This window comes from Asterias amurensis, chromosome 1 (genome assembly GCF_032118995.1).
Source record: "Asterias amurensis chromosome 1, ASM3211899v1".
Classification (NCBI taxonomy): Eukaryota; Metazoa; Echinodermata; class Asteroidea; order Forcipulatida; family Asteriidae; genus Asterias; species Asterias amurensis.
Window position 1 is genome coordinate 34,839,070 of NC_092648.1, and position 24,518 is coordinate 34,863,587.

Below are 24,518 nucleotides of genomic sequence, written 5' to 3' on the forward strand. Positions count from 1 at the left end.
CGCTTCGGTTTGGGTCAGCCGAGAAATTATGCAATGGTAAAAAAATACCAGCATCTTACTCAAAATTTATGGTGGTATAAACGTTGTGTGAAACGGCTCCCTCTGAAGTGCCATAGTTTTGGAGAATGAAGTAATTTTCCAAGAATTTGATTTCGAGACCTCAAGTTTAGAACTTGAGGTCTCGAAATCAACCATCTAAACGCACACAACTTCGTGTGACAATGGTGTTTTCTTCTTTCATTATTGTTATGAGACCCTACGTGATGCATGTGCACACGCTGTCAATCATTTGATTTGTGTAAGTCCGTTGACCTACTGTGGGCGGCGCTTATCTGTTATGAAGGGTCTAGAATAATATAGTGTAGTACTTTCTAGAAAACCACACACAAATCCTTTAAATACGGGCTGTGAGAAATTTTCGGGAGGACACATTACGCAAGACTGGTGGAAGCTACGACTTCTGTGATTGTGATACAACTCGTTGAAGGAGCTTGTGATAGAGTTCGCGTTTGACCGAGTGCAGTTAAAGGAACACGTTGCCTTGGATCGGACGAGTTGGTCAAAACAAAAGCGTTTGTAACCGTTTTTTATAAAATGCATATGGTTGGAAAGATGTTTTAAAAGTAGAATACAATGATCCACACAAGTTTGCCGCGAAATTGCGTGGTTTTCCTTCTACTGTGCGAACTAACATGGTCGGCCATTGTCGGCCATTTATGGGAGTCAAAATTTTGACCCCCATAATTGGCCGACGTGTTAATCGACAAGGTAAAAGGAAAACCACGCAATTTCGAGGCATGTTTGTGTGGATCATTGTATTCTACTTTTACAACATCTTTCCACCCATGTGCATTTTATAAAATACGGTTACAAACGCTTTTCAAAAACCAACTCGACCGATTCAAAGCAACGTGTTCCTTTAAAGAGCGTATTTAGATTCCGGAAAGGACATTTTCGAACTTAGTCTACAGTTCGGTATTTTGGGGCCTTTTCCCCATATTTTGTGGCGGGTGTCAGATTGTGTACCCGTTGTTGTTTCGTCTTCTTCTGGACATTTTATCGGAGTGAGTTTACCCCGTGATAGCTCATAGTCACATCGGCAAAGAACTTATTTATCGCCCCTGGAGCTGATCGTTTAAAGCCAGTGTTTGTATTCCTCACCGTATCTTCTGTTGTTGTCGACGTATTAGCCCGTAAGATACTTATTTTGTATAAGAACCATTTGTTAATGTACATTTGATTTAATCAATCATTGTATATTTGTTAAACCGAATCGGTAACTGAAGTGGTTGATAGTTTTATCATTAAATCGCTTTGTTTCTGTGTTCTTATACATCAGTGTCACCTTGCTTGATTTCTTTGTTGCATCTGAGGAAATTCAGGCTTTTTGAGTGATTTATATTCACGGATAGTTTGGAGTTTTTTGGATCGTAACATTATTATCTCGCAACTTTGATGACCGATTGAGCTCAAATTTTCACAGGTTTGTTATTTTATGCATATGTTGAGATACACCAACTGTGAAGGCTAGTCTTTGACAATTACAAATAGTGTCCACTGCCTTTAAGATGCTGAATAAGCCATTGGACACTTTCGGTAAACATTGCTATGTATGGCCCACAACTTATATATAAGATAACAAACCAGTGAAAATTTAGGCTCAATCGGTCGTCGGAGTCGGGAGAAAATAACGGGAAAACCACCCCTTGTTTCCGCACGTTTCGCCGTGTCATGACACATGTTTAAAATAAATCCGTAAATCTCGATATCGAGAATTTTTCTCAAAAAGTAAAGCATTCCATGGAATAACATTTCAAGACAAGTCTTTCACCATTACCTTCTGTAAACCCTGTTTTGGTTATTTGTAATTCTTTGAACTTTTTTGTCTGTTCCGAAAGTGTATAATGGCTCTAAAACATTATTTATTTTATTCATAACGGAGAATTTAATGTCTCCCCGAAGAATTCGTTTGTATATTGATATAGGAGGAAACTATATATAAATAATTAGTAAACTTGCGGGTACAACCATGTGTAAATCTCTTAGAGTGAGTGTTGGCTCTGAAAAGAGCCAGTTGGGTTTCGGCGTTTCGAACAGTATACTCTGGGCCCAATTTCATAGAGCTGCTTAAGCAAAAAAATTGCTTAAGCACGAAAATAGCTTGCTTATTTTACACATGTTACTGGCAAAAATTTCATGACATGTACATTGCTCGTGACTAATATTACGCTGTTGTTTTACTTAGCATAACAATTGAGTGGAGTCTTAGCCGGTAATCTGAACTCAAAAGTGGAAATCTGATCTTACAATTCAATAACATGTTTCAAGTACTATGGGGAAATAAGACCAGGGCCCAATTTCAAAGAGCTGCTTAAGCACAAAATTTTGCTTAAGCAAAAAAATCCTTGCTTAGTAAAATCAGATTACCGGCCAAGACTCCACTCAATTGTTATGCTTAGTGAACAACAGCTAAATACCAGTCACAATCAATGTATATGACATACATTTTTTGCCAGTAACATGTGTAAAATAAGCGAGCTGTTCGTGCTTAAGCAAATGCTTAAGCAGCTCTATGAAATTGACCACAGTACAAACAGTTTAGCACACCATGTCCTAAGAATGTGCGTGTTTGTACCATTATTATTCAGTAAAAGTAAAAAATAAACAACTGTACATGAAATCATGAAGAGGCACCTTCAAAATCATAACCACTCTAAGAACGAGACGGTAAGTTTCAACAGTTTGAATTAAAACCCGAGGACCTTCTTTGTGGAAATATTAAGACTGCAATGATAATGAATTTGTAATCCAACAACAAAATGTCTTTGCTTAATAAAGAAATTGAGACTTGGTTTATTTACCAATAGGAATGGAATTGCTTCAATCGAAATTCAACATTTATTTATAACACGGTGTTTTAATTTTAGTCAAATGTTATCTCCAATACTTTTGTAAGAGGTTGAATGATATTAACTTACCCATTAACACCAATGAGGTTTACAAAATTACAAAAAAAATATTCTTTTGAAACTTTGCACACAGTATTCACTATCAACTTAAAGACCATTGTGCCACAACAACCACATCACAATACTTAACAAAATTATCAAGTTTAAAAAAATAGAGGAATAAAGTTGTCTATGTATTCAGGATAACAATAAAAATTTACATACTGTCACCTAGAAATTAGAAAAAGTAATTCTGGAATCTGATTTTGCAGAAATGTACTTTTAAAGTACTCAGACTCGTACTCTTCAGATCCAAGTGCCTGGTACTCGGTACCGTTATTAGTTTATTGTGTAACTTCTTGAGTGCGGTGTTTTGTGACGGTCCAGTATATCGTGTCGGTATTGATTTAAGTGCTGCGTGAATTGTTTGCTTACGATTGTGTTGCTGAGATTGAGTATCCTTTTCAGAATAGTTGTGACGAAGTGGCAGCTGGTAGTTGAGTTCGCAGATAACTTGGATGGCCCAGCGTCGATCGCAGAGATTGACTGTGAGTTGACCCTCTGGGTTGACGAGTAGCCGTTCATTACCGGTTGAGTAGTCTAGCTAATTTGGAGACTTGATTAGAGACTCAGCAAAAAAATCGGCGTGCTTGCGCGTGCATTTTTATTGCTGCATTTGCGATTGCATTTTGGATGGACTAGCGAGGAAGGCACTCGGGAAAACCTGATTTGTTATAAGAGATAAAAGGCCTCGTTTATAAAGGATAGAACGAGAAGAAGTGTATTTTCAACTATTTAATTATGAGAAAGTGAGTTGCCCAGGAGGCATTAAAGAAGCTTGCCCAGGGGCAATTTAAGAGTTCAGAACGGTGTTATAGTCACATTATTATTATGTTCTCCCACCCCCAGTAGAAATATATCCAACTCTGTCCCAGTGCAACAGACAAACAGAAACCGATCGGGCGGGAGATTTCCACCCAAACGAGCCTGCATCCTTAACCCGAGACTGCTCGAAGTATTCCCCGGGTCTAAAGGTACAATTTGGATTCGGGATAAGGGGAATTTTCGGCCAAGAGGTTGGACTTCTCCCTGGACTCCTAAATTTAAATTAGTCTCGCGGGAAACCCGCCACAGTAGTAATACACTCGACTGAATTGTACCCAAACACAACACTGTCATCATTATCTAAAAGTACAATACACATTTCGGTAAGCCTTCCTACAGTCATGCAGCGAGACCATGTATTAAACATCTGACATCAGGGGACCAGGCTAGGCTAGGGCTAGCCTGAACATCTGGTGTCACACTTCCTGGCATGCGAACCCTTATGGATAACGAAAGAGGACCGGTCTAGGGTAGGGCTGGCCTGAACATCTGGTGCCACACTTCCTGGCATGTGAATCCTTATGGATAACGAAAGAGGACAAGTCTAGGCTAGGGCTAGCCTAAACATCTAGTGTCACACTTCGTGGCATGTAAATCCTTATGGATAACGAAAGAGGACCAGTCTAGGCTAGGGCTAGCCTGAACATCTGGTGTCACACTTCCCGGCATGCGAACCCTTATGGATAAGGAAATCATGGGATGGGCTCAGCCGGAGGCAAAGCTGTAGCCGAAGCCGGAGCCAAAGCCAGAGCCAAAACCATGTTGTAAAAAGAGGGTCATATGGTTGAACCATAGAGGAAACTATGATGTGACAGACCTTGTTGCAGAGCTACTCTTTACAAGAAATTATTGCACAAAATACCGACAATTAAAACAAAACCAGGTTGGAATCATCCATAGTATACATCCTTGTGAAATGGAGCAAGTCAAATCTCGGCTTAGACAAAAGAGTACCAGAGAACAGCTGATAAATATATTTAATTAAATGTCACCATAACAACAGCAAATGAGCGTTGAGGTAAAGCAACATTACAAGGTTCGGAGCTTGGTAATGCACTTTGACAATGAAGGCTTGGGACTTAACTGTCGGTGATATGGGTTCGAGTCAGAACTACAATCTTTGACTACATGATAATAAAGAAACTTGCTCTTTCTGTACTCTGTCACCTCATTAGCTGTAATAGCTGTAATTCCTCACAGAACAGGACCAAATTTTATGAGCTGCTTTTGAAAGCACAAAAAGTACAAAACAAGTTGTTGAATGAAGCTACCAACCAAAGTACCATGTCACATGTACAATTTGTGAATGGTATCCTGCTTATGTTTGCTTAGAAAAAATGTGTTAAAGGCAGTGGACACTATTGGTAATTACTCAATATATTTATTAGCATAAATCCTTTCTTGGTGACGAGTAATGGGGAGAGGTTGATGGTATAAAACATTGTGGGAAACGGCTCACTCTGAAGTGCCATAGTTTTCAAGAAAGAAGTAATTTTCCACGAATTTGATTTCGAGACCTCAGGTTTAGAACTTGAGGTCTCGAAATCAACCATCTTCTTCGTGTGACAAGGGTGTTTTTTTACAAAATGTCCATGCAATTTTATGACCTTATACCTTTAAACAAAAACAATATCTGCCCATGACTTTTCTTTAAGATTTGTAGGTGCTCAGTTGTTGGATGCAGAGAGGTATGAAATGCGAGTGATTTACACATTTTCTTTTTTTCTGCATTTTTTTTGTATTAGGTCTATATAAATTATTGTATTTAAAGGAACACGTTGACTTGGATCGGTCGAGTTGGTCTTTGGAAAGCGTTTGTATTAATTTGTTATACAAATCATATGATTAGAAAGATATTTAAAAGTAGAATATAATGATCCACACAAGTATCACTCGAAATTGCGTGATTTTCCTTTTACCTCGTCGACAAACACGGTCGGTCATTTATGGGAGTCAAATTTTTGAAATGTACTTTAGAAATGGCGTTGACTGGCAAAATGAGACGGAAGCGTTACATTGAAAAAAACGAAAGCAGCAGGAAAGTATGATGATCACAAGAACACAGGGAAACTTCCAGTAAAAGCAAACAAAAAAGGAAAGCTTCCTTTCGATGCATGGGCAGATACACTAGAGGGATTCGCATGATTCTGGGAGAATCTTCGGCCGTCCTCCTATAGGCCGGAGGCACCATTTTGCCAAAGTCATCCTGGTTAAATTTTCCTTGGTCGATTGTGAACAAAACTGTGAATGTGTGACCTATGTCATGCTCGTGAATATTTAATGTTGTTTAATTTTCCTAATACCATTGTGTTAGTGCCTTATATTGAGTAATGCCAAACCAATTGCTCGGATAATTTCATTACAGTTCATTGTTTTGTAAATATTTCAGTAAAATACATTTTGTTTATTGTAACTAGTATTTTGAGCACTCAGCTCCCTTAAAAATGTTTAGAAGGTTGTTTTAAAAAGACTTGGCCAAGACTTGATCAGAATTGTGGAGGAAAAGCTTCATTTTGTGCACAACACAATGAGCGGATAAAGTGAAATGCGAGTGACGGAAATGCGAGTGACGGCCCTTTTCCCCCTCTAACTAAAATACAGTTTATTGTTTTAGATTCCCCTCTAACTAAAATACAGTTTATTGTTTTAGATTCTTTGTTACCCTCTTTTATACTGCGTATAGGGTAGGTGTTCAGTACATATATTTCTTTAAGAAAAGCTTATACTCCTGTGCGATCTCTCTGATCTTCCAATACATACATGCTTCAAGTTACTAAGAGTAGCAAGTCATGGGGCGATAGGTCTTTTTCCCATGCTGGACCCACACTCTGGAATGAATTGCCTCTACAAATCCCCACATTTCTAATATCAATACTTTCAAGATTAAGTTGAAAACCACTTTGTTTAATCTCGCCTATATGTAACTGGTCTATTTGTCTTATTTTCCTTGCTGTGTGTGGTTCCCCCTACTGTGCACCTTGAGCACCTCATTTTGGTGGATTTTGGCGCCTTTTAAATATTCTTTATTATTATTATTATTATTATTATTATAGCAATTTGGTTGTAGTACATTTGATTTGGGGAAACTTTTCAAATAAAACCAAGACATTTATTTGCATGTCCTATTTATGAATTGCGAGTGACGGTCAGATCAAATTTGGTATCGGGTTATTTTTTTTATAACATTAGGTTAATGCCTTACTGAGTCTATCCATACCAAAAATGAAAGAGTAATTCCCAGTATTTAACAAAAATACATAACTAAGCTTGTAAAAGGATGCAAAAAAAGTGAAATGCGAGTGACGCTGGAATGGCCCGTCTGCTTAATAAAAGCACAAGCATATTTTCTTCTAACACTTTTGGTAATTACTCAAAATAATTATTGGCATAAAACCTTTCTTGGTGACGAGTAATGGGGAGAGGTTGATGGTATAAAACATTGTGAGAAACGGCTCCCTCTGAAGTGCCATAGTTTTCGAGAAAGAAATAATTTTCCACGAATTTGATTTCGAGACCTCAGATTTAGAACTTTAGGTCTTGAAATCAACCATGTAAACGCACACAACTTCGTGTGACAAGGGTGTTCTTTCTTTCATTATTATCTCGCAACTTCAATGACCGATTGAGCTCAAATTTTCACAGGTTTGTTATTTTATGAGATTAACCAACTGTGAAGGCTAGTCTTTGACAATTACCAATAGTGTCCACTGCCTTTAAAACAGCCTCTTACAAACTTTAGTTAACTGTTTATTCACATTCCACTCATCAAAACACATATATTAGTGACAAAAGCTTTATTTTGAAAAAATACCACCTACAGGTGACTTTAATATAGCTGGGTGGTTTTGTTTCCTTCATGTAAATTTTTATATCAGTTAAAAGCACCATGGGTAATTGTCAAAGACCAGTATTATCACCTTGTGTATCCCAAAAATGAATAAAATAACAAATCTGTGAAAATTTGGACTCAATTGGTCATCGAAGTTGAACGAGAATCGTGAAAGAAAAACACCCTTGTTACACAATGTGTGTGCTTTAAAGTCACCTTGAAATATAATTGTTATTTTTTCAATAATACGAGTATATGTTTAGTAACAATAAAACAATATTTTTAAGTAATTGTTTGTTACGATTTATATGTTTAAAAACAGTTAAAGTTGTTTGGGGGTTGACTCCGCCTACCCCTTTTGTGACTTCAATCGAGACAGACTTTGCCTTGATGCGTAGAGTAAACACAATGCAAAGTACATGCAAGTCCAAGTCATTGACTTTGTACGTTTCGAAAAAGTTGTTTTCTTCATTTTTCCGGCAATGCCGACCAAGTGTATTGCTGCTTGATGCAATAAAACAACTAAAGACTGGTCAGACTCACAAGAGCAATAGTGCCTAGTGGTCCGGTCCGGCGTCTTTTCAGCGCTGTGCAGCATTTTCTCTTCAAATATCGCGCCTCGATTGACGTCACGAACAGCGCCCTCTTGGGTCGGGGTCTACTCTTAAATTTGTAAACTTTTTTGTAACCTTTAATTAACTGTTTATTCACATTCCACTCATCAAAACACATATATTATTGACAAAAGCTTTATTTTGACAAAATACCACTTTCAGGTGACTTTGTTTGCTTTTGGTTGATTATTAAGTATACTTTTCTGAGAGTCCTGGTCTTCACAACCAGAATTATTTATCAATGTAGTGATCTTGTCTTTGTACCTAGACAAATTAAATCTCTTCTCAAAACGTCTCTTATTTCACAGGTTTCCAAGGACTTATTTGGTTGTTTGTGGTTTTCCTTTGTTTTGTTTTTCGGTTTTACTGCGCCTTGAACACCCAGCAGGGTGGACATGTGCGCATAGCAAGTCTTTATTATGGTTGTTAGGAAACTCGGCTTTCATAAAATGGGGAAGTTTGAGTTGAGGGTGTTTGTACTGAACATAAACAAAATTATTGGGAGTCTGTGATTTAATTTGTATTTCAGCTTAGTCCTATTAAAGACCATATTAAATTACGACGGGAGGGAAGAGCTGCTTCCAAGAGAATGCGGGAGATTGGACGACAGTGTATTATGGGCCAGATGGAAGCGCTTAAACGAGGCGAGAAACTGGACAACAACATCCTCAGTCATATTCTGCAGTCTGCAATGCCAGCTGGTGACAGCAACGTCATAGACCTGGAGTTGATGATCGATCATTGTGTGACATTTTTCTTGGCAGGCAAGATATTTTTATTAATAGATGGAAATTTGCACTGTATACTCAGCACTTTCCCTAGTTCTGTGAAAAACAACGACCGGCATATAGTTTCCTCACTTGGTATATCCTGACATGCGCACAAAATAACAAACCTGCGAACATGGGCCATCAAAGTTGCAAGAAAATAATGAAAAGAATACTAACTTTGATGCATAAAATTGTGTGCTTTCAGATGCCTGAGAAAGGCTTCATGCCTGAAGCCTTTCTCAGATTCAAATTGTAAAAAACCTACCTCTCTCTATATATAAAAGTACAATAATTCAAAGGGTGACGATCCTAATTATTGTTTATAGTATATCAACAGCTCTCCAGAGCTCTTATACTGAGTAAGTATTTATGGTTATACATTTTTTTTTTTTTTTTTTTTTGGGGGGGGGGGGGGTTGTCAAAAGTATAACCCCTAAAAAAAACTAAAAGTAGACAACGGTGCAATTTTGAGTTGAATATTTTAAATTCAAATGCCAGTCAACATTCATGTGTCATATATTTTCCTGGAAGGTCAATTTAATTGTTATAGGGAATTATTGATTTTGTTACCACTCCCATTTTCTCTTCGTCAATACCAGCGCAGTCTTTCTTTCAGGGGTGTTTTTTACCAGTTGCTGCTGCTTTTATTTGTATAGGTCAAGAGACGACAGCGTGTCTTATGGCATCTACATTGCTGGAGCTTGGGAGACATCCAGAAATATTGTACAAGTAAGTCACTCGTCGGTTTAAAAGCAATGTGAACTTGTGTTTTAGTGGGGGTGTTTTTTTTTTTTTTTTTTTTAGGGGGGGGGGTGGGTTTTTTTGTGTTTTTTTTTGTTTGGGGGGGGGGTATTTGTTGGATGTTGGGTTATTGTTCTTGGTTTTTTGGGGGTTCTTATCTATCTATTTATGTGGGTTGTTGTCTTTATTAGTGTTTTGTGTGCTTGTTTGTTTTGGGGTTTAGCTTATAAGCTGCCATTAAACAATAGTACCAAGTCTACTATTAAGCTTCTGTAAAGTAATAAAAAATATTAAAAAATGTATTTATGTTAAATATTTAATAAATAAATAAACCAAACTAAAAAAATGGTATATGCAAAGTGGTCATTATTATGTTAGGTTGTCACACCAGTTCTGTGGTTAACTCTTATTTATATGTTTTTTGTTATAAGGATGAAGACTGAAGTTGATGCAGTGCTTGGTGATGATGGATATGTCAGCTTTGAAGACCTATCCAAACTGAAATACACAACCGCTGTAAGTTTGTATGAATTTAAGGTATATTGAATAATGCACAATGAGTGATTGCTCCTTGATGTTACCGCAAACCTAGCTATTCATCAAAATGTTTCCTTGAAAATGTGTCTGTGAGGTGTTGTTAGCAATGACCTCTAAAAGAAAAAAAGGGGGGGGGGGCTCATTGCAATAATATGCTGAATTGATGAAGTGATTTATTGGTTTCATTTACGGAAAATGAAAGTTTAAAAAAATGAAAAAATTCAGCCACCTTTTTTTCCCATCTGTAACTTGGTTTGAATCCTTTAGGTGTTGAAGGAAACTTTACGTTTCCATTCCCCGGTGCCAATTGTGCTGAGGAAGACGCCGAAAGAAGTGGTCTGGAACGGCATTAAACTCCCTGCTAATACATCTATTATTGTGAGTTTTTCCCCTTTTTATTTACTATTTCATATGGAGATATATGAATAATTAAATATATATGTTGTATCTTGCACATATCTATCCAAATTGTAAAGACACCAACAGATAGAAAATTTAATAGAACACTAAGAAAGCTCTACACTGATTAAGACAGAACATTTTGACAAATAAGTTTTTAAACTGGACTTAAAGCACTCAAGGGAAGTAGATGTGCAAAGATCTCTTAGGAGCGGTATGTGGGTTTTTCACTTTTTGTTTCCTAATTCATTCCATTATTTTACATTTTGGTTTAATTCTTTGCAAAGGCCTATCGGGCATGACCCCCATTCACCTGACGTCATCATCATCACAATACTTTTTGGTTGCGTAATTTTGGTAGTACAGTGTGTCTAAACAGTTGGTGCGTTCGAACAGCTTCCCCGACCCCGGGTCGACATTCGAATAGCTGTGACGCCATTCCAGGGGCTCAGCCGGGTCAGCCCCAAGTCCCCTGCATGACGTCACCACGAGTGATTGCCACAGTGGTTACACATTTACCACTGAGCGTGGCACAGTTACAGCAATCGTGCTAATGGTTCGATATAATTGTGCTTATGTTTGGCAGCAAATGAGTTGCCAAACTGTGAAGATGTCTTTTTTTCTTTTCACTTTTTCTTGATTCACTCATTACCTCGTATTAAAACTTTGTTCAACTGAATGACATAAATGTAAGATTATCTAATCACTTATATCCTACTCCTTAAGATTTGCATTGTGAACCTGGCGAGACAGAAGGAGTATTTCGAAAGCCCAGAAGAATTTATGCCGAGCCGATTCTTAGGTGGAGACAAGTAAGACATGCCTTTAATCTTAGAGAAAACCCCTTGCTATGTGAGCAAACTAAATGAGTCTTTTCTCAGAAATAATAGTGGCTCCTCATATAGAGCTCAGGTCTGTCACGCATTGACGCTCATGGTCGCTTCAACATTATTACCCCAGGTCACTGGGCCTTAAATCATTCCTCAAAGACACCTGGAATGAATATTTATACATACTAGCGGGATGCCGCGCTTCGCGCGGCACCCCGCTAGGATATTAAAATCCTTTACACAAATATTTCGAAATGTGGGTGAGGGTGTTATACGCCTCTCTCAATATTTAAGCATGGCGTCATAATTCTAACCCAAAATGAAGCTATTTCGCACGTCCACCAGACCACCACTACTTGCAGTGGCTGTACCCACCTCGTTTTGGGTTAGACAACGTACCTTATGCATCTAGAAACTATAAGGCTCCCCCGTGATCCTTATAGGGATCTAATATGTTGGGCCTCCCTAACGTTACACGTTTTTCAAATCAGGGTTGATAGGTGAAACTGACCGTTAGCCAGCAATAACTAAAGTTTCTTTTGTACTACACTACCAAAACTTTCTCCACACACTCAATATACATTCATAATGCTTGCATTTCCTTTTTAAAAAACATCGTCAAAAATGACATTTTTACTTCCCACGATACATAGCGTTGCTACAGCACTATAAGTAAAGCGAATTTTTGGAACATGCTGTGTGCCACAAATCTAATTTATCTACTGTGTTTTTTTTCGGGGGGGGGGGGGGCGGGGGCGGTAAAAGCGTAGGGCTCTTTTTAGTTTATTCTCTTCTGAATTGGTCTTGTAAGCTTTCTGGTCAATAGGCTGCATGTATAACGGAAGCACTTAACGTGAACGTAAAAAAGTGTTTTGCAGGCAGAGATGCCAAGTCCAGAGGCTAGCTATGTGTGAGATTTTTCAAAGCTCAACCCCCATCCCCCCGGAAAAAAAATTGCAAGTTTAAGAAGGCCTTTTTAAATCGCCGCCCAACCTTTTTTTATTTTATTTTATTTATAAATAAATAAGACAATGTGAAATTTAATTGTGGACAAAAAGTGTTTCAAAATGCATCAAAAGCCTCCTCAGAATAATTAAAACTCACTTGAGGTGCACAGGAGATGTTGATGGTTAATGTGGAGGTTCGATTGTGTCAGATTATATCCTTCCAAACTTGAAAAAAAGAGACTAAAAATGATGTCCAAAATCAATCGCTCACTTCTTCTGCCTGTTGTGTCTTCGCTAGTGGAGCGCATTTCAACGAATTTGCTAAAAGAATCGGAACAAACTTGTGCGCAATAAGCGTTTTGCGCTCTGCCGAATTTGAGCTGAACCTACTGGATGAGCAAAAGCGTGCGCAATCTGCAAATTTGCGCTCTGTTTGTACAAATTTTGTACAAAAAATGTCGTTAATTTTTTTTTCCCGATCTCGCCCCAATAATGGTTGATGTGCGTGTGAGCGTGAGACAGAGCCCAAATGCGTGAGTTTCACGCCTAATGCGTGAGACTTGGCAGGTCTGGTTTTGTTTTATTGTCACTTGGGGTTATTGCATCTCGCGAAATTTGAACGACAAACGACACAATTTCTGACCGCGTTCATGTTCACGCTGCTCTAGGAACAAACCTCCATACATCCCATATCTCTGGAACCCTATATCAAACAAACTAAATAAAAACGATAAACTCGTCCCCACTCCTTAATTTTCTCTAACTTATTTCACTTTCAGAAAGCATGTCAAGTCATGTTTAGGGTTTGTTTCGTCCAGTTTGGGTCAATAGACAAACTCCTAAAAATGTACCCCATTCAGCCGCACGAGGTCTCTTTTGTTAATATTATCTCCATCAGTAACCAACCCGACGGGCCGATGGCTAAATTAGGCTTCAAAATGGATTTGGCAAAATGTTTATTCTGAGATCTGACCGACACACTGCTCTAACCAATTTTGTGAATGGACTTATTCAAAAGGAAACTTAATGTCGTTTTGCTTAACAACTTTGACCAAATGCAAAGCAAAGTTCTTTTTTTACAGCTTCAAAACAGCCTTTGACGTGTGTGTTTAAGTTTCACCATAGAGTAAGGAATGGTTTCACAATTCTACCTCCATGGTTAAACTCTGAAACTGCAACATTATACCTCCATGAACAGACCGTATTCTAAAACGGTATTCATGTACCCATTTGAGTTTACTGGCAAAAGGTCCAAGGTCGCCACCCACTGTCAACCTAAAGTGGTCCCACGGCGACCTTCTTCACCAAGCAACAGGTGGCCTGTCTCAAACCAGACAACACACCACTCACAATACACTGACCAGAATGGCTCTGTGTGTAAGGCCCCCCACCCCCAAAATGTTATTAATTGTAAAGTTCCCTTAGACATCTTCCAACCTATAGCCGGCCCTACCCAATGTTTCCAAATTATTAAGCTTCCGTTTGATCACATCCTTGTTCATCATGATAATTCTCATGCCGTTTGGAAGTGAATGCTTTTTTATAAATATTCTCCATTTAATCTTTTCAACAAATGAGTCACCCGCATAAGGATTTCTAGGAAGTCTGATAACAACGTCGACCAGTGGTTGACACATGGTCACCTGCGAAACATCAATCTACGGTACTTCATCCATTCAATGCAAATTCGGTCAAATTCGTGAGATTGGTTTCGGTTTTGTCCTGGCACCCAGCCTCTTCGACCCTTTCGACCCTGCGCGGCAATGAATGAACCAATCCGGAGAACCATGCTTAGTACAACACGAAAGTAACCTGACCAAAAAGGGCGGATCGAATGGCGGGTGGGCGGGCAAGGGGCAATGAATGAACCAATCCGGAGCACCATCTGCGAAACACTGTCCAATGAGTCGCCTGTCAGAAAGATTTCTAGGAAGTCTGGTAACAACATCGACCAGTGGTTGACGCACGGTCGCCGCCCAAACTTCCTCCAATCACATGACTTGTAAGTGCGAGTTTGGTTCCGGGTTTTGCAGACTTGCAACCCGACGTCTGAAACCACGCAAACGTATTGAATTCCACACAAACAACCGTGTTGGATTCCACAAGGATGCCATACCACTGGACCTTCTAATTTTCAATCCAAGATGGCGCAGGTTACGCTTTTAATAGTATAGATATCTATTTCTCATTTCTAGAAATTGACCCAAGGTGACTTTAACAACGGGTGCGTTCGTTTAGCTTCCCTGGGTCGACCCCGGTGTGTGGCATTTTTTTTCCAGGACGAGTGTGTGCAGATAACTACCCACGTTCGTCCTGGTAAAAAAACACCGCCACGCACCGGGGTCGACCCAGGGGAGCTAAACGAACGCACCCACTATCTCAGCTCCGTGGGGTGTTATTACAGCCTGTGCTGCCAAGTATGTAGCGCACTATAAGCTAATCAATCACAAGAACCATCTCTGCCCTCGCAGGTACCCATTTACCCCTTGGTGGAGAGAATCTAATGGTTAAGTGTCTTGCTTGGGGACACAAGTGTCACGACCAGGATTCGAACCCACACTCAGCTCAACAGAAACATCAGAGTTTGATGGGTTTGAAAACTGCCAGATTAGAATGACTGTAGTCATACGAAATAAAACAAAATACCTTCCTCTAATGCTATGCCTAATGTTTTGTTTTGTCATTAGCCACAATAACATGTACATCCCGTTCTCCCTGGGTCCAAGGAAGTGTATCGGGAAGCAGTTTGCTATGGTGAGTAATACTTTTATAAGGGCAACTTGGATCTCTATCTCTGTTGTGTTTCCACTTCTTACAAAATTAAGAGCTACAATATATTGAATAATCCGTCATATATACTAATTCCAACCATCATCAACAACCTCCGCCCAAGGGCTGTACGATACCGGCTGGGTATGTTTTCCCATCACCACTGGCTTGACTGACCCAGTGTATTGACAGCTCAATACGACCCATTTCACAGTACGCTGTCTCTAAAGGACTAGTAAGTCCTGACAAGAAGCCAGTTAATTGTGGCACCTAGGGTGTGTCAGTTTCGAACTCAGCGGTTTTCACCCGACTCCTTAAACACAGCTGCTTCTGTTTCTGTTTCTGTTTTTTTTGGGGTTTTTTTTTTTTTTTTTTTTTTGGGGGGGGGGCTAGAAAACTGTGAGAACTTGTTCCAAACTTGCTCAAACTCAGACCATTTAGATCGACTTTCCTTGATTAAAACTACCGCTCTCAACCCTCTCTCATTGAATCGCTCTCTTCGTCTCTATACCATCTTCGATCTTTTCTTCGTCTATAACTACATTTTCATGAACATAAATTAAACAAACTCCCACCACAACTGGACTCGAGAATGACGCCCGTCACTTGTTGAATGTTCAACATAAAACTTACTCCTACTTGATATACACTCCATCTTATTGCGTGCCATTTGTCATTTGTACTGTTAACTTTGATGTTCTCAGATTGAGGCTCAGGTTGCCATGGCTAAGTTGATGAAGAATTTCACCTTTGACCTCGTGCCAGGTCAGAGTTTCGACTGTGTAGCTAGCGTTACCTGCAAGCCAAAGGATTCGTGTCGAGTATACGTCAAACCGGCCGCACCTAGGTCTGACATCATACCCAATGTCTGACATAATAAAAGAAGTTGAGTAAAATATGAAACAAAAAATCTAGAGAACAGATGTTTGTTTCTTTTCTGTACAATCGAAATGTTATAACAACAAATACTTTTTTTGGTTTTTATTTCGTTCCTTTTCTGGTGTTATAACTCTAAGTAAGCTTCCCAAAAAGTGTAGGAAGTATTTCCATTTTAGAAAAGAGTTTGTTGTAGTGTTTAACTTTTTTAAAATAAATATCCACCTGAAATGTAGTTAGTGTTAAAAACTGTAACACTGTACTGTCGTTACCATAGCAGGCGTGTATTAAGGTGTGTGGATTTAAAGGCACTAGACAATATTGATAAGTACCCACAAAAACTGTTAGCATAAAAATTTACTTGGTAACGAGCATCTTGATAGTTTAACACATTGTGAGAAACGGCTCCCTTTGAAGTGACATATTTTTTGAGAAAGAGGTTATTTCTCATATACCTCACAAATGAAAACTTCCACTCTCCTGAAGACCATTTTAGGCATCTGAAAGCGCACAAATTTACTCTCTTGCAACATGGGTGACCAATTTGAGTCCAAATTTGTTATTTTATGCATATGTTGATACACCAAGTGAGAATACTGGTCTTTGACAATGAATTACCTAAGGTGTCCATGCTGGCTGTCACATCACAAAGGGCAGCTAGGGCATGTCACAGTTACTGGGTTACTCTCTTAATGTAAACGAGTGAAAAAAGAACTCTTTGAAGATCCATATGAAAGACAACTCTTTTTCGAGTGGTCTTCCACTCTTTTAGATTGAAGTTTGCATCTTTTTGAGTGATTTTTCACTCTGTCCTGGAGTGAAAACCCTCTATAAGCGTGAAATAACCACCACTCTTTTTGAAGAGCCGTATGGAGCACAGCTCGAAATGTAAAGAGTGGTGTTTTTCACTATTTTACACAGAAGGTACAGTTCATACCTACTACAGCCACAGCCTTCAATTATTATGGCGACAGTGCCCCTTATTTTCGTATTATTCCGTAACACCTACTTTGGCTGAACATAAGACAACATAAGCAAACTTTACTTATCTTTAAAAAGAAGAAATTGCAATGATCGTAGAGGTTTTAAAAAGCACCACACCAATCACAAAGCACAACAAAGCACATATAAAAAAATAACACACTATACAATGCACAAGGAGAATAAAAACGAGGATTTAAACAAAATGCATACAATGATGTAACCTTTTATAATTGTATTTTTCTTTAACAAGGAAACCCTTTTTTCAGTACTACAATCCCCCAAAAATTTCATGGGAATATTAATGTCAGTTTTGTACAGTTTGAAAGATATATTTAAAAGGTTGTTTCATACTGCTTGTAAGAGGCTGTTTTAAAGGCAGTGGACACTATTGGTAATTGTCAAGACTAGCCTTCACAGTTGGTTAATCTCATAAAATAACAAACCTGTGAAAATTTGAGCTCAATCGGTCATTGAAGTTGCGAGATAATAATGAAAGAAAGAACACCCTTGTCACACGAAGTTGAGTGCGTTTACATGGTTGATTTCAAGACCTTAAATTCTAAATCTGAGGTCTCGAAATCAAATTCGTGGAAAATTATTTCTTTCTCGAAAACTATGGCACTTCAGAGGGAGCCGTTTCTCACAATGTTTTATACCATCAACCTCTCCCCATTACTCGTCACCAAGAAATTATTTTGAGTAATCACCAGTAGTGTCCACTGCCTTTAACTGATGTTTAACCATTTCAAGCAGGACCCAACTTACCGCCAAGGCTTTACAGGGCGCCCTAAGAGCAGAATTATGCGATATAAGCAGTGTCATGAAATAAAGACGAGGTCCCAGAGCTGCTGAAGAAAAAAATATGCTTGTGCTTTTATTGAGCAGACGGGCCATTCCAGCATCACTCGCATTTAACTTTTTTTGCATCCTTTTACAAGCTTAGTTATGTATTTTTGTTAAATACTGGGAATTACTCTTTCATTTTTGGTATGGATAGACTCAGTAAGGCATTAACCTAATGTTATAAAAAAAATAACCCGATACCAAGTTTGATCTGACCGTCACTCGCAATTCATAAATAGGACATGCAAATAAATTGCAATAATAATAATAACAACAACAACAACAACAACAACAACAACAACAACAACAACAACAACAACAACAACAACAACAACAACAACAACAACAACAACAACAACAACAACAACAACAACAACAACAACAACAACAACAACAACAACAACAACAACAACAACAACAACAACAACAACAACAACAACAACAACAACAACAACAACAACAACAACAACAACAACAACAACAACAACAACAACAACAACAACAACAACAACAACAACAACAACAACAACAACAACAACAACAACAACAACAACAACAACAACAACAACAACAACAACAACAACAACAACAACAACAACAACAACAACAACAACAACAACAACAACAACAACAACAACAACAACAACAACAACAACAACAACAACAACAACAACAACAACAACAACAACAACAACAACAACAACAACAACAACAACAACAACAACAACAACAACAACAACAACAACAACAACAACAACAACAACAACAACAACAACAACAACAACAACAACAACAACAACAACAACAACAACAACAACAACAACAACAACAACAACAACAACAACAACAACAACAACAACAACAACAACAACAACAACAACAACAACAACAACAACAACAACAACAACAACAACAACAACAACAACAACAACAACAACAACAACAACAACAACAACAACAACAACAACAACAACAACAACAACAACAACAACAACAACAACAACAACAACAACAACAACAACAACAACAACAACAACAACAACAACAACAACAACAACAACAACAACAACAACAACAACAACAACAACAACAACAACAACAACAACAACAACAACAACAACAACAACAACAACAACAACAACAACAACAACAACAACAACAACAACAACAACAACAACAACAACAACAACAACAACAACAACAACAACAACAACAACAACAACAACAACAACAACAACAACAACAACAACAACAACAACAACAACAACAACAACAACAACAACAACAACAACAACAACAACAACAACAACAACAACAACAACAACAACAACAACAACAACAACAACAACAACAACAACAACAACAACAACAACAACAACAACAACAACAACAACAACAACAACAACAACAACAACAACAATAATAATAATAATAATAATAATAATAATAATAATAATAATAATAATTAACAAAGTGGTTTTCAACTTAATCTTGAAAGTATTAATATTAGAAATGTGGGGATTTGTAGAGGCAATTCATTCCAGAGTGTGGGTCCAGCATGGGAAAAAGACCTATCGCCCCATGACTTGCTACTCTTAGTAACTTAAAGCATGTATGTATTGGAAGATCAGAGAGATCGCACAGGAGTATAAGCTTTCCTAAAAGAAATATATGTACTAAACACCTACCCTATACGCAGTATAAAAGAGGGTAACAAAGAATCTAAAACAATAAACTGTATTTTAGTTAGAGGGGAATCTAAAACAATAAACTGTATTTTAGTTAGAGGGGGAAAAGGGCCGTCACTCGCATTTCCGTCACTCGCATTTCACTTTATCCGCTCATTGTGTTGTGCACAAAATGAAGCTTTTCCTCCACAATTCTGATCAAGTCTTGGCCAAGTCTTTTTAAAACAACCTTCTAAACATTTTTAAAGGAGCTGAGTGCTCAAAATACTAACTACAATAAACAAAATGTATTTTACTGAAATATTTACAAAACAATGAACTGTAATGAAATTATCCGAGCAATTGGTTTGGCATTACTCAATATAAGGCACTAACACAATGGTATTAGGAAAATTAAACAACACTTAATATTCATGAGCATGACATAGGTCACACATTCACAGTTTTGTTCACAATCGACCAAGGAAAATTTAACCAGGATGACTTTGGCAAAATGGTGCCTCCGGCCTATAGGAGGACGGCCGAAGATTCTCCCAGAATCATGCGAATCCCTCTAGTGTATCTGCCCATGCATCGAAAGGAAGCTTTTCTTTTTTGTTTGCTTTTACTGGAAGTTTCCCTGTGTTCTTGTGATCATCATACTTTCCTGCTGCTTTCGTTTTTTTCAATGTAACGCTTCCGTCTCATTTTGCCAGTCAACGCCATTTCTAAAGTACATTTCAAAAATTTGACTCCCATAAATGACCGACCGTGTTTGTCGACGAGGTAAAAAGAAAATCACGCAGTTTCGAGTGATACTTGTGTGGATCATTATATTCTACTTTTAAAATATCTTTCTAATCATATGATTTGTATAACAAATTAACACAAACGCTTTCCAAAGACCAACTCGACCGATCCAAGGCAACGTGTTCCTTTAAATACAATAATTTGTATAGGCCTAATACAAAAAAATGCAGAAAAAATGAAAATGTGTAAATCACTCGCATTTCATACCTCTCTGCATCCAACAACTGAGCACCTACAAATCTTAAAGAAAAGTCATGGGCAGATATTGTTTTTGTTTGAAGGTATAAGGTCATAAAATTGCATGGACATTTTGTAAAACTGTTTTTTTTATGGGAAAAATGCAAACAAATGAAAACAATGCACATAAATATTCGATTTTGTATAAAGCCAAACATAACAAGGAAGAAATGTGACATACATAGAAAACAATAACTATTTTACTAAAGAAGTTATTTTCCTGGTCCTTACATTCGATAGCAATAACTTAGAAATAAAAAGGAAGTTCAGGGGTGAATTTGATTTTTTGGGTCTATGTCCCTGTTTGCTTGGAATTGTCCAGATGTATGAAACTGGGTCCAGAACTTTTACACCGGAACCATGTCCTAGGCTGCCCTACCACTAGGCCAGCCCAGGGCCCAATTCCATATAGCTGCATAAGTAGAGAATTATGCTTAAAGGCAGTGGACACTATTGGTAATTGTCAAAGACTAGCCTTCACAGTTGGTGTATCTCAACTCAAAATAACAAACCTGTGAAAATTTGAGCTCAATCGGTCATCAAAGTTGCGAGATAATAATGAAAGAAGAAAACACCATTGTCACACGAAGTTGTGTGCGTTTAGATGGTTGATTTCGAGACCTCAAGTTCTAAACCTGAGGTCTCGAAATCAAATTCGTGGAAAATTACTTCTTTCTCGAAAACTATGGCACTTCAGAGTGAGCCGTTTCCCACAATGTTTTATACCATCAACCTCTTCCCATTTCTCGTCACCAAGAAAGGATTTATGCTAATAAATATATTGAGTAATTACCAATAGTGTCCACTGCCTTTAACACATTTTTTCTAAGCAAACATAAGCAGGGTACCATTCACAAATTGTACATGTGACATGGTACTTTTGTTGGTAGCTTCATTCAACAACTTGTTTTGTACTTGGCTACTTTTTGTGCTTTTAAAAGCAGCTCATAAAATTTGGTCCTGTTCTGTGGGGAATTACAGCTATTACAGCTAATGAGGTGACAGAGTACAGAAAGAGCAAGTTTCTTTATTATCATGTAGTCAAAGATTGTAGTTCTGACTCGAACCCATATCACCGACAGTTAAGTCCCAAGCCTTCATTGTCAAAGTGCATTACCAAGCTCCGAACCTTGTAATGTTGCTTTACCTCAACGCTCATTTGCTGTTGTTATGGTGACATTTAATTAAATATATTTATCAGCTGTTCTCTGGTATTTTTTTGTCTAAGCCGAAATTTGACTCGCTCCATTTCACAAGGATGTATACTATGGATGATTCCAACCTGGTTTTGCTTTAATTGTCGGTATTTTGTGCAATAATTTCTTGTAAAGAGTAGCTCTGCAACAAGGTCTGTTACATCATAGTTTCCTCTATGGTTCAACCATATGACCCTCTTTTTACAACATGGTTTTGGCTCTGGCTTTGGCTCCGGCTTCGGCTACAGCTTTGCCTCCGGCTGAGCCCATCCCATGATTTCCTTATCCATAAGGGTTCGCATGCCGGGAAGTGTGACACCAGATGTTCAGGCTAGCCCTAGCCTAGACTGGTCCTCTTTCGTTATCCATAAGGATTTACATGCCACGAAGTGTGGCACCAGATGTTCAGGCTAGCCCTAGCCTAGCCTGGTCCTCTTTCGTTATCCATAAGGGGTTCGCATAACAGGAAGTGTGACACCAGATGTTCAGGCTAGCCCTAGCCTAGACTGGTCCCCTGATGTCAGATGTTTAATACATGGTCTCGCTGCATGACTGTATCATCAGAAGGCTTACCGAAATGTGTATTGTAATTTAGATAATGATGACAGTGTTGTGTTTGGGTACAATTCAGTGAGTGTAATACTATTCGAGTACGAGTACTTGGGCCATCGGTTCAAGTGTCCAGGTATAAACAAAGTAGTAATCCGAGTACAGAGTTCAACAGCCGAGTACCAGGCACTTGGATCTGAAGAGTACGAGTCTGAGTACTTTATAAGTACATTTCTGCAAAATCAGATTCCAGAATTACTTTTTCTAATTTCTAGGTGACAGTATGTAAATTTTTATTGTAATCCTGAATACATAGACAACTTTATTCCTCTATTTTTTTAAACTTGATAATTTTGTTAAGTATTGTGATGTGGTTGTTGTGGCACAATGGTCTTTAAGTTGATAGTGAATACTGTGTGCAAAGTTTCAAAAGAATATTTTTTTTGTAATTTTGTAAACCTCATTGGTGTTAATGGGTAAGTTAATATTATTCAACCTCTTACAAAAGTATTGGAGATAACATTTGACTAAAATTGAAACACCGTGTTATAAATAAATGTTGAGTTTCGATTGAAGCAATTCCATTCCTATTGGTAAATAAACCAAGTCTCAATTTCTTTATTAAGCAAAGACATTTTGTTGTTGGATTGCAAATTCATTATCATTGCAGTCTTAATATTTCCACAAAGAAGGTCCTCGGGTTTTAATTCAAACTGTTGAAACTTACCGTCTCGTTCTTAGAGTGGTTATGATTTTGAAGGTGCCTCTTCATGATTTCATGTAAAGTTGTTTATTTTTTACTTTTACTGAATAATAATGGTACAAACACGCACATTCTTAGGACATGGTGTGCTAAACTGTTTGCACTGTGGTCAATTTCATAGAGCTGCTTAAGCATTTGCTTAAGCACGAACAGCTCGCTTATTTTACACATGCTACTGGCAAAAATGTATGTCATATACATCGATTGTGACTGGTATTTAGCTGTTGTTCACTAAGCATAACAATTGAGTGGAGTCTTGGCCGGTAATCTGATTTTACTAAGCAAGGATTTTTTTGCTTAAGCAAAATTTTGTGCTTAAGCAGCTCTTTGAAATTGGGCCCTGGTCTTATTTCCCCATAGTACTTGAAACATGTTATTGAATTGTAAGATCCGATTTCCATTTCTGAGTTCAGATTACCGGCTAAGACTCCACTCAAATGTATGCTAAGTAAAACAACAGCGTAATATTAGTCACGAGCAATGTACATGTCATGAAATTTTTGCCAGTAACATGTGTAAAATAAGCAAGCTATTTTCGTGCTTAAGCAATTTTTTTGCTTAAGCAGCTCTATGAATTTGGGCCCAGAGTATACTGTTCGAAACGCCGAAACCCAACTGGCTCTTTTCAGAGCCAACACTCTAATTGATTTACACATGGTTGTACCCGCAAGTTTACTAATTACTTATATATAGTTTCCTCTTATATCAATATACAAACGAATTCTTCGGGGAGTAATTAAATTCTCCGTTATGAATAAAATAAATAATGTTTTAGAGCCATTATACACTTTCGGAACAGAAAAAAAAGTTCCAAGATTTACAAATAACCAATACAGGGTTTACAGAAGGTAATGGTGAAAGACTTGTCTTGAAATGTTATTCCATGGAATGCTTTACTTTTTGAGAAAAATTCTCGATATCGAGATTTACGGATTTATTTTAAACACGTGTCATGACACGGCGAAACGTGCGGAAACAAGGGGTGGTTTTCCCGTTATTTTCTCCCGACTCCGACGACCGATTGAGCCTAAATTTTCACGGGTTTGTTATCTTATATATAAGTTGTGGGCCATACATAGCAATGTTTACCGAAAGTGTCCAATGGCTTATTCAGCATCTTAAAGGCAGTGGACACTATTGGTAATTGTCAAAGACTAGCCTTCACAGTTGGTGTATCTCAACATATGCATAAAATAACAAACCTGTGAAAATTTGAGCTCAATCGGTCATCAAAGTTGCGAGATAATAATGAAAGAAGAAAACACCATTGTCACACGAAGTTGTGTGCGTTTAGATGGTTGATTTCGAGACCTCAAGTTCTAAA

At 38.0% G+C, this 24,518-nt stretch overlaps 1 protein-coding gene across 1 annotated transcript; it reads left to right on the forward strand.

Moving 5' to 3' along the window:
• Positions 1-10,219: 10,219 nt before the first annotated feature.
• LOC139944007 (cholesterol 24-hydroxylase-like) lies at positions 10,220-16,141 on the forward strand. The gene is made up of 5 exons (XM_071940975.1): positions 10,220-10,303; positions 10,592-10,702; positions 11,450-11,535; positions 15,188-15,254; positions 15,974-16,141. The coding sequence occupies exons 1-5, from the start codon at positions 10,220-10,222 to the stop codon at positions 16,139-16,141; spliced, it is 516 nt and encodes a 171-aa protein (XP_071797076.1).
• Positions 16,142-24,518: the final 8,377 nt, after the last annotated feature.

Coding starts and splice junctions, on each gene's coding strand:
- LOC139944007 (XM_071940975.1), top strand. CDS start 10,220: ATGAAGACTGAAGTTGATGCAGTGCTTGGTGATGATGGATATGTCAGC. Junction 10,703..11,449: donor CTGCTAATACATCTATTATT/GTGAGTTTTTCC, acceptor CTACTCCTTAAG/ATTTGCATTGTGAACCTGGC. Junction 15,255..15,973: donor TCGGGAAGCAGTTTGCTATG/GTGAGTAATACT, acceptor TGATGTTCTCAG/ATTGAGGCTCAGGTTGCCAT.